The 12113-nt window shown below is 34.7% G+C and overlaps 1 protein-coding gene across 1 annotated transcript in view; it reads left to right on the top strand.

Annotated features, from left to right (window-relative positions):
- LOC150098397 (protein ROP-like) overlaps positions 1–12113 on the top strand; it is a 312656-nt gene that overhangs the window by 284632 nt on the left and 15911 nt on the right. Inside the window, exons 13-14 of the mRNA XM_090405016.1 lie at positions 4202–4293; positions 4477–4631. Of these exons, the coding sequence (XP_090261142.1) occupies positions 4202–4293; positions 4477–4631 (247 nt within the window). The remainder of the gene's footprint in view (positions 1–4201; positions 4294–4476; positions 4632–12113) is intronic.

Raw genomic sequence — 12113 nt, 5'->3', positions numbered from 1 at the left:
GATACTTTCAGGTGCAAACTTTGTTTGCTCACACTTGGATAATGGATTAAACTAAATTTATTATAGTCTAACCAAGTGAAAAATAAACTTTTAAGACTAATGTCTGTTTGGTCATATTAGCATGCTGCAGTATAGCAGTTTTCATTGTTAAAGCAATCATTCACAATTTTTTTTTCATCCCTCTTTTTTATTGGAAAAACAGTTTGAAGTGATAATCTTCCTGGCTTGATGGAATTTTTTAGGATCACTGTTAAATGTTTTGTTTCATGTGGACAACTTTAATGGTCTAAGTAAAACAAAAAAAAAAAAAAAAAAGAAAGAAAGTAACAACTTGGAGACTATTTAGTTGAAGTGATAGGATTTTTGTCCATTAATTAATGTTTGTTCTCTTAGGGGAGTTAACATTATTTTTTTGTTATAGCAAAGTTCATATATGGTAACATTTTCTTTATTGGCCCTTGTAATAACTGTCTTATGCTTCTGGAGATGTCAGTGCTTGGTATTCTTTGGCTATAAGATTACTTCTGTAAGGTTTTATGTTGTTATGAACCACATCATAGTAAATGGTGCCAACTTGAATGGGTATGAATGCCTCCCAGATCTGTTGCTATTTTGTTGTTGCCAATAGTTAGGATTTCTTTAAACTTTTAAAGAGTGCTTGAATAGCTAGTAATAGCTGGTTGATAAGCAAGGTCATAAAAAAGAAAGCAGGTGACTAGTGGTGTGCTGCAAGGTTCTGTGCTAGGTTCTGAACTACTGTTCAGTTTGTACATAAATGGTATAGGAAATAATCTGAAAGGGAATGTAGTAGTTGTTTGCTGATGATGCAAAATTAGGTAAAGTAATTAATAGTAAACAAGAGTAATAGTTTAGTCAATCAATGGAGAGCTTTCAGGATGATTTAAATACACTTGTCAGTATGGGCAAAAGATAATGGATGTCAGTTTAATGTGGAGAAATGTGAAGTTATGCATTTTGGGATAAATAAATTACAAGCTATGTACCACATTGATGGAACTGTGCTCTAGGAAATAGATGAAGCTAGGGATTTAGGGGTGGTGGTAGACAGAGTTGAAGTTTAAAGGGCATATTGCTAAGTCTGCTAAGGTTACATGATTATTGAAGAACACACTAACAAGTAGAGAAAAGAAAATTGTTATTCCTCTTATGAGGCCTTGATTTGTCTACATCTGGATCACTGTGCTCAGATCTGGTCTCCTTAGTTTCATGGGGATGAGGAAGTGGTGGAGAGGACTCATAGATGAGCAACCAATATGATGAATAATCTGTGGAATGTTCCTTGTGAGGATAGAAATTGGTTGATAGGCAAAAAAGAAGGGATGTGATAGAAACATTTAAGCTACTTAAAGGGTTTCTTAAATAGAAGAGCCAATAGGCTTCACTTCAGTGATGTAACATTGTTTAAATTAAGGGGGATATTAAATCTCACATTATTTCAATGCCGAAGAAGAAACTCAAAGATCGGAATCAAAGAGTTTCATGCCAAATATAGTAATAGTAAACTATGAAAGTTTCGGCAGATTGTAGCGTAAGCTAAAGCATGTAGTTCAACACGTAGGGTAACTCGTTGAAAAAAACCCAAAGGTGGGTAAAGTTCTGATCACTATTCTTAGTATTACCCATAATGTAAAACACATCTCCTAGGCGATGTATGATGTTATACATTATGGTGGAAGGTCACTACCCAGACCAGTTTCAATCTTTATTGAGGTCTCATCAGTGAGTAGGTAGACCAAGTAATACTGACGTTATAGCAAAAAAGAACTTATGTACTTTGCTACACGAGTTGTCAAAAAGGTGCACCCGTAAATTACTTAAATAGAGGAGCCAATAGGCTTCACTTCGGCGATGTAACATTATTTAGTGAGTTAAGCCTATTGCTCTTCTATTTAAGTAATTTATGGGTGCACCTTTTTGACAACTCATATGTACTTTGCTGTATGAGTTGTCAAAAAGTTGGTAGTATATGGTATATGGGTCAAACTATGATGCTATAATGTCAGTATTACCTGGTCTACCTACTTGCTGATGAGACCTCAATAAAGGTTGAAATCGGTCTGGGTAGTGACCTTCCACCATAATGTATAACATCAGACATCTCTTAGGAGATGTGTTTTACATTATGGGTAATACTAAGAATAGTGATCAGAACTTTACCCACCTTTGCAACGAGTTGCCCTAGTGTTGAACTATGTGCTTTAGCTTACGCTACAATCTGCCGAAACTTTTATAGTTTACTATATTCAGCTTTGAAATAATCTGGGATTTAATATCCCCTTAATTTAAATAATACTTAAAGGGTTTTATAGGATTGATGAAAGAAAAATCTTCCAGCTAGAGGGTGCAGAACAAAAGATCATAGGGACTAGATTTTTCATTTTCTGTTTAATAGGTTCGAGGAGAGGTATGATAGCTTGTGTAGATAGTCTGGGTCTCCTGTAATGAGTCTGTGGACTCCATGGAGATGTCCATACAGTAGTAATAATAATAATAAAGTTGACTACATCTTTCCATGTAGATGTAAAATATTTATCTGTTGTAAAGCCGCTCATAATTTTTCATTAATCTGGGTTTATTTAGGTTGAGGATTTTCTTGGCTGAGTTAGGAAACTGTTTTTAGAGAAAGGCTTAGATGATGCTTTTATCCTTAGCTTTTTTTTTTTTTTAAATGGAATCGCAGCTTGATTTCCATGCATGTTGGATGAATATGATATATCCTGGCATCTTTAAAGGAATACAAGTCAGTTTAGAAATTTGGCAAGTTTGAGTTTTCACTTACCTCATTTTATCTGTTAATTGGATTCTGTGGATCAGATTTATATGCATTTAGATATGCAATGGTTATACATATTACTATGAAAATTAAAATTTAATGACTTATCACAGCACACTAGGTAAAAGAGACAGACTTTAATACTGATATTGCCAATAAAATAAAAAATTTTAAAATATCTTCAGGTTGATCTCATGGTTATGAGTTGTTTTTTGCCTTCTCTCATTAACTTTTTTGAATGCAGTATAAAATATCAGTATGATAGTTTATTCTGCCACTTTAATGTTTTCATTTTTCTTGCATTTTTTTATTTTATTTTTTATTTTTTGCACTAATTTAAACAACCTGACCCATATTTAAAGTAGAATAAGTTTATGTTATACTACTATAAATTATTCCTGAAGACAGATGTGATAAACAAAATGCCAAATCTAAATTACATGTAACAATTGATTCATAGCAGTTTGTAAAATCTGCTAGTTTTGTAATAAGTTCAGCATTATTTTTAATGAAATACTATATTTAGTGGTTTTCAGTACCACTTGAAATATAAAGTTCAAAATAAGTTGTGAAATTGTTTATTGATTGCACTGAGTAATTGCTATTTAAAACTATTAAATATGCAGGCTTATCAAAATAATGGGGAACCTCATAATTAAGTTTAATGGAATGAATACAGTACAGAAAAATAATTAACATGTTTAATCAGGGACCCTATTTGTGTAGCTTGATCTATATGGAAATGATTCATTCAGCATTCCATCATATGTTTAGAAAGCCTGAAAGAAAAGAAAAGAGATCTGATTATTAGATTATATGAGTCAAACTATGATGCAAACAACTGAACACGTGAATGTTTTTTGATGAATAGCACTGAAGTATATTTAGTGAGTAGTGTCCTATTCTAAAATCCATGAGCTGTAGTTGATGACATTCAAGATTTAGTTGAGCCTTTGAGGATTATTCTGGCAAATAATTCTTTCTCTGCTGTGCAGGAAACATCATTGAAGTAGTATGGTAGTTGGTGGCAGGGGAAATACTTAGGAGTTCACTACACCTGTATTATCTCTAACCATCTCGATATGGAATTGGTAATCCTTCAGACAGATCAATTCAGACTTTTAACTGCTCTCATAAAAGAAAAAAAAAAATTAAGTGTTTCTTTTCCTATGTTGTTTAATAATACCCATATTTATAAAGCTTGTAGGTTCAAATATTGATCCATGTACACCAAGAAATGATCAAACCCTGTCAACTCAATCAATTCTTTAAGCATGATAAATTACTTGAGCATCCATCTCCCAATATTTCCATTATTTTGGTAACACCTTCAGTAGGCATCTTGCACATTTTTATATGGAACTTTTGATTTGTGTATAATTAAAGATTTAATTTATTGTTCAACAGGATGCCATAGATGAAAAACTTGACACCAAGAGCTTCCCTCTTCTAAGTAGTCAAGTGGCACGTACCACATATGGAAGGCCAAAGCCAAAAAGGTAGTTGCAAATACATAAATTAGTGTAATACTCGTATGTTTTTTATAATGATTAAAATTTTTAGAAAAAGTTGTTTTAAAATTCAGTTATCATTATGCAATAAAGTTTTGCTTTATCTTGATTTCATTGGTAGTAAAACTTCATGTTGCTCACATTAACTAAATGTTTCTTATTTTCTTTCAGTGTGCGATATGGTCACTGGCATAAAGACAAGAATACTCCTAATGTGAAAAATGTTCCTCGACTTTTTGTATTTATAATTGGAGGTGTTACTTATTCAGAAATCCGTTGTGCATATGAAGTGACTAGAGATGTTAAAAACTGGGAAGTCATCATTGGTAAGTTTCCCAATTTCTTAAATTATACTTGTGTACACTATGTTGAAATAAGTATCAAAATAGCATAATCTGTAGAGAAAATTAAATTGAGCATACCTCAATAGTCTGACTCCTTTATCCCTCATCACACTTTTAACACTTCCAGGTATCCTCTCTGCTAATTGGTGATAATGTACTTTGGATAAGTCTTCCTTCACTGTGACCCCCCAGTCCATCTTATTGCTTTTTGTATGACTAATACGGTCTGTGTTTCATATTCCTCATCCTGAAAGTGTTCTGTTCAACTATTGAGTATTTCCATATTTGCCTCAAACTATGTCACAGTAGTACTTGCAGTATGACAGTAATACATTGTCATGAGCATTCATTTTTTTGGTACTGCATAACCAAAGATCTGAGTTCATAGCAGGAGAAACAGCTTCAAACCATTATACCTTTGCCACTAAATCTCACAACTAGACTGATTCACCCAGGCATGCCATGTTTTATCTGATTTGGAATAGATTACTCCACAGCATGAATTTCCACTGTGAGATCATTCTTCATTGCTGATTACCATGATTGATGTTTGTTTTATATGCAGCTGTCTTTCCATAGAAATGGACTGTATACCATGCATTTCTCTCTGCATAATTTTCTGGTCTGTTTGGCTGAGTGTTTACCATATCTGCTGTTCAAGCAGGCTATGGTTTCATACCCTGTCATGTGCTTGAATATTTGATATTTGTGATTATCTGAAATGAAGTTTATGAGAAAAGTATACCCTATTTGATTACAAAAGAAATGAAGATATTATGAAAGAATTAAACCAAGAACCAGTAATAGAAAAAATTAAAAAATATAAACATAAATGGATGGAACATGTTCAAAGAATGAAAACAGAAAGATTACCAAAACAAGCCTTAAAGTACAAGCCATTAGGAAAAAGAAAACCAGGACGTCCTCTTAAACGATTCAACAATGACTTCTAAGGCCTGAACAGGCCATGATAGGCCTAAATCCTTGATACGTATGATGATGATGATGTGATTATCTGAAAATGTAAGATGAATTTCACTGTTTGGTGTGAGATGCCACTAGCTAATTGGAGGCATGAAGTGGCTTGAAAAAAGTTCCACATTTAGTCTCTAGAACAAGATTTTCAGAGAGCAAATTATAGACCAATCAGTATCTCAGGTGTGGTGGTAAAAGAAAGGGTGGATAAGAATATGATGCTGTATGAGAGGCAACATGGCTTTGTAATGTATCAGTCATCATCAAATTCCTGACATGTACCCTCAAGGGGAGTATAGGATATGATAGTACTAAATGAAAAATTTACATCATTACTAACTTCCTATCTACAATTTTCCTCCAAATCAGTCTGTTACTTGTCAAGACTCCAACATTATCAGATCTTATATTTCTACAGTCTAAGGCACTTTGTACCGTATAAATCCACCTATATATTGGTCTTCCTCTGGGTCGTTTTCCTGCCAACCTAGCAGAGAACACTTGTTTTGCTAATCTTTCCTTGCCCATTCTGTTTAAGTGACCATACCACCTGAGATTAGCTCTGCTAACGCATTCCTGGATGCTGACAATGAAAAGTTCTTTCCTAATATCCTCATTTTTAATATGATATTGCCATTGATGCCATCTGTTCACACCTCTAATCTTTCTCAGGACTCTCATATATGCGGTTTCTAGTCTTTGGTTAAGTGTTTTACTTCTGACCCAGCTCTCAGATCCATAAGTTAAAACAGGTTTGAACACTGTCTTGTATACAGCTAATTTAGTGTTCTGACTAATTTCTCTCTTATTCCATATGAATTTATTCAATTGAATGCCTACCATACCAGCTTTGTTGATTCTGTTGTCTATTTCCATATTTAATTTACCATCTTCAGTAAACATCGGGCCTAAGTAGCTGAAATGTTTTACTTGTTTCACAGGTTCCCTGTTAACAACGCAGTTGACATTTTCAACAATTCTACCTATTTTCATTGTCTTTGTCTTTTTTAATGCCTTCATACCATATCTATTACAACAGTTATTCAATTTAGTCAGGGAATCTTGCAAACTTGTAGCGGTTTAATTTAGAAGTATAACATCGTCTGCATAAAGCAAAGAGCTGACATTAACATCTCCAATTCTGATATCATGTTTAATACCACTTTCCTTCATAATGTGATCCATATAGATAATAAATAACAGAGGGGATAATATACATCCTTGTCTCACACCAGATTTAACATTAAACCATCTTCCTGTACTTCCTTCAATTCTAACTGCTGACTTACAACTCAAATAAAGACTAAGTATTGCTTGATATAATGCCCCATTGACACCATATAACTGTAGCGTATTGAATAGCTTCTCTCTTGGCACCTTGTCATATGCCTTTTCCAAATCTACAAAACTTAAATACAGATCTTTGTTATATTCCCATGCTTTCTCAACTGTTTGTCGTAAAGTGAAGATCTGATCCTGACAGCCTCTATTTGGCTTGAATCCAGCTTGTTCTTCACCAAGCTTTTCTTCCACAATTCTTCTCAACTGTTTCTCAAGTATGCTTGCATAGATCTTCTCAGGAACACTCAGTAGGGAAATACCTCTGTAATTCTCACATTCAGTTTTATTTCCCTTTTTATATATGGGTACTATTAGAGCTCTACTCCAATCATCAGGAATTCGGCCCTCTGTCCAGGCTTTCTGAACTATGCAGTGCAGCCACTGTAAGACTTTTATACCACCATACTTCAGCATTTCTGGTCGAATATCTACTCCTGCTGCCTTTCCACATTTCAAGCCTTTGATGGCTTTTTCTACTTCAAGTATGGATATGTATTCCTGACTGCATGCCTGGTCAGTGTTTTTTACCACTGTGCTCTCATTGCTTGTTTCATTTAGCAATTTTTTGAAGTAATTACTCCATACTTCAAGGATATCTTTTTCCCCCGTTTTCATATCACCTTTATCATCTCTAACTCCTTTTACAGCACTGTTTCCTCCTCTAAGCTTCTTCAACAACCTCCAGAATATCTTACCACCTTCTTGATATTTATTTTCTATGTTCTTGCCAAAGTCCTCCCATGACTTTTGTTTAGCTAGTTTTACACAGTGTATCGCTTTCTTACATTTGTCTCTGTATTCTCTAAGAGCAAAAGCTGACTTATTTGCCAGGAACTTTTGATATGCTTTCTTCTTTTCCTTCACTGCCTCTTTAACTTCCTGTGTCCACCATGGAGTTCTGATTTTTCTATCCTTGTAGACAACCTCACCACATGCCTCTCTGGCTGGATCAATCAAGGTTTTCTTCAAGGCTTGCCACTGAATCTCCAAGGTTTGGTTCCTGTTCTCAAACTCTTTCATTTTTTCTTCAATAATCTTTGTGTATTTTAGTCTACAGTTCACATCTGAGAGCTACTCAACTTTTATTTGCTTTAAATCTTTATTACATGTTATTCTTTTCAATATGAAATTCAATTTTATCTTGCTCAAGACTAAATGGTGATCACTTCCAATTTCAAATCCTCTGTACACTCTGGTGTCCTGCACCAGGGAGAAAACATCACTATGAACAATAACATAGTCAATGAGACTTTTCTTATTCCTTGCCTCTTCTCTCCATGTGAATTTGTGCACATTTTTATGTTGGAACATGATGTTAGTAACAACCAGTCCATGTCCTGAGCAGAAATCCAACAGGTATTTGCCTTTATTATTAGCTTTGCTCTTTTCTCCAAATTTTCCCAAAATAGTTTTGTATGTCTGACAATCATTTCCTACTCTGCTATTTAGATCTCCAACAAGGATCAACTTTTACTTTTTCATTGTGTCAGTTGCTTTTTCTAAAACATAAAAAAATCCTCCACTTCTAACTTAGTAGAACCTTCTGTGGGATCATAGGCACATATAAGTCTCATTGTTCAATTCCCCATTCTGATATTTGCCCACATCTCTCTACTTGAGACTGCCTGCCATTCAAGAAGATTAGCCTCTTATTTTCTGTTGAATACTATGACTACTCCTTCTTTTCCTTGATTGTTATTTACCGAATATAACATTTTGTATTTATTGCTCAGAAAGATCTCACCAGTTTTTGTCTTTTTTGTTTCAGTCACCCCTATTATGTCGATCTGGTACTTATCTAATTCCTCAGCTAGCTCCATTTCTTTGCCATTCAGGCTTCTTACGTTGATAGTACCGATCTTTAACTTTGATGTTGAGTTGGGGTGTGATTTTCGATGTTCGCCCTGGTTCCCTGGCGAAAACAATGGGGGCCTTGTTTAACCGGGCAACGCCCCAGCTGGCATGAAATTTTGTCATGTTGTACCATCATTTTCTATATTGGTTTAAGACAATAACAATAAAATTTGGTCGGCTCAATCCCAAATTGGCAGCTCATCCTCATTCGTTCAGTATCCAGGTAGATACCCAACAGGGTGCACCATGAGAAGGTGAGGATTGGACATTAGGTCAGAATCCCTGGTTGGTTCTCCGCATTCCTTTAGAGGCTATGTGGAGGTCTCCTCTCAGTTATACAGCTTTGACCCTTAAGCACCCGAATGTATCGGTCATGTCTTAGTAATTTATTAACTTTTTATAATACATTAACAGCTGAGTTGGATAAAGGAAATGACTATGCGATGATTCTGCCAGATTTTGCAAAGTCATTTGACTGAATACTACATGGAACTCTGCTATGAAAATTAGAACAAATGGGGATGGATATGACACTGGTTATGTGGATAAGAGGGAAGCTGCTAGACAAATATCAAAAAGTGGTATATGGAGAGGTAGAATCAAGGTGAAAATAGGTGACTAATGGTATGCAGCAAGGTTCAGTGCTGAGACCACTATCGTTTCATTTGTACATAAAGGATATAGAGAATGTCCTGAAAGGAAATATTCAGTTGTTTCCTCATGATGCAAAATTAGGTAGAGTAATAGTTAATCAAGGCAACATGGGAGTTTGTAGGATGATTTAGATACTGTAGGCTGTCAGTATTGGCATAAGATACTTGGGTGTCAGTTTAATGTGAAGAAATGTAAAGTTATGCATTTTGGTGTGGATTACAAACTCTGTACCAAACTGATGGAACTGTACTCCTGGAAAATGAAGCTAGGGATTTAGGGATGGATGGTAGACAGAGAGTTAAAGTTTAGAGGGCATATTCTAAGGTTGCTAAAGTAGCTCACAATATTACTTGGCTATTGAAGAACACACCAACAAGTAGAAATAAGGAAGTTGTTATGCCACTTTATACATCCACATCTGGATTACTGTGCTCAGTTCTCGTCTTCTGGATTTTGTAGGGATGAGAAAGTGGTAGAAAGACGGATATATCTGAATAGGAATATATCCGTCTTTATATACTGCAGTATAGACTATGATGATGACAGGAATGTATATATCAGCATTTTTCATTTTAAAACAAGTATTCCAATACTTATTTCAACTTTGTGTGTGTGTGCATACTTGATGATCTCACCAAGTACGAACTAATTTTAAGTTTTTTTTTGTTAAGTCCTTCCTCCACAACATCCAGGGGAAATCTGTTATGATGATAATGCAAATATGGTATAAATATCACATAAAAATTCCTCTAGGACAGAGTTTCCCAAACTTTTCCTACGACAGAACACTTCACAAATCCTTAAATTTTAATGGAACACCTTGGTTATTTTGTAATGTATTCATTAATAATTAATTGTTAATTTAGCTGATTGTTTATTATTAATAATTAATTAAACAGCAATTAAACAATTTAAACATCATTAAATTAATTTGTGCTGATTTTCACATATCCCATTCTGATCACCCAAAAATTTATAATATTATTATAAGTACAGTCATACCCCAACTTACGCGAATCCGGAGTTATGCGGTTTCTTATATGTACTTATTCCCATCCTGCTTCATGCCTCGCCACTAGTTGTATCTGTTTGGCGCCTGCCGCACATGTTGTGAACAAGCACTACATGTTTCGCACGGTCTCCATTCATACACTATTTTTATAGTCTACAAACCCTGCAATTGTTTAATGTTATGTTCTTGATAAAAATTTTATCACATAAAAAATAATAATGTCATCCAAAAGAAGCAAGTCCGATTCTTCCACAGCTAGCAAGAAAAGAAAAACATTGACTTTGGAAACAAAATTCGATATTATTAAGGATTTTGAAGCAGAATGAAAATTTGTGAGCTAGCAAAGAAGTTTGATCTACAGGAATCCACAGTAAGAACAATCATAAAAGAAAGGTTTTACAGATTTTGGAGGACATAGATTCTAACAAGGAACGAGTTGTAGCCACAAGGCAAGGAATAAAAAAAAATCATTAGCTTGCTATGAAGAAATTTTGCGTGACAAGAAAAAGACATTATGACGTCAGACGAATCTATTAGATTTTTTTGAAACCATCGACATCGAAATAACGTTCTTTTTTTTTTATGTACAGGTTAACCCCCTTTTATGTAATATAAAAGGGGGTTAACCCTTTTATATTATGACTCTACTGGCACCTCCTGCAGTTAATTTTCTCCCCCCCCCCCCCCCCCCAATATTAGGATACATTTCTCCTAACCTGTTAGCGTAGCGTCTCCCTGCTGAACTTTTCATCTTTGGTGGCCCTTGTGTGCATGCGACTGACCCACAGCAATGTCTAAATCGGGAACCGTGACCTTGGACTTTACTTCGGTTCTAGGTAACCCTATGAGTCAGCTTTATCAAACTCTATTAGCTCACCCATTTTTTCTAAGAATTAGCATAACTTACAATCTCATGTTTCAAGTGTATAACAAGCAAGTCTTTTACATGCAAAGTTCTTATAACTAAATACTGTAAATTAATTATCTCATTTTTCTAATATTATACAATCAAGATGCAAGCACGATTTTCTTATTAAGGTTTCTACTTGTTAAATTGTGATCAAGTAAATTCTCTTATGAAGTTTACAAAGATCACAAATTTAACAATTTGATATTTCTCCAGTTACGAGGGTGATCTGAAAAGTTCTCGGCCTAACAGTGAAAAAATTTATATCTTCAAAATTATTTTTATTTTTCAAAATAATCTCTCTTAAGACTAATAAATTTATTCCAGCGATGCTCCAATGCCATTATTCAGTCCCTGTAGTGGTTCTCAGTAAGATCTGCAAAATACCCCTCTACAGCTGCAATCACCTCTTGATTCGGAGAAAAACACTGACCAGCGAGGAAGAGTTTTAGTTTTGAGACGAGATAGAAGTCAGAGGAAGCCAAATCTGGGGAATAGGGTGGATGTTCCAACAATTCATAGTACAGATCCCTTAATTTTCCCATTGCCAAAACACCTTTATGGGCAGGTGCATTGTCCTGATGAAAGATGATTTTTTTTTGTCTAGTCTGGTTAAAAGATCAAAATAATATTCCTCGCATATTGTTTTACATTTTCAAGGTAATTAATAAACAAAATGCCTTTAGCATCCCAAAATACCAATGCCATGACCTTTCCTGCT

Source organism: Typopeltis vanoorti, chromosome 15 (genome assembly GCF_054136105.1).
Source record: "Typopeltis vanoorti isolate ZY-2024b chromosome 15, IOZ_Tvanoo_1.0, whole genome shotgun sequence".
Lineage (NCBI taxonomy): Eukaryota > Metazoa > Arthropoda > Arachnida > Uropygi > Thelyphonidae > Typopeltis > Typopeltis vanoorti.
Note: the sequence above shows the minus strand (reverse complement) of the source record. Positions and strands in the feature narration are given on the sequence as shown.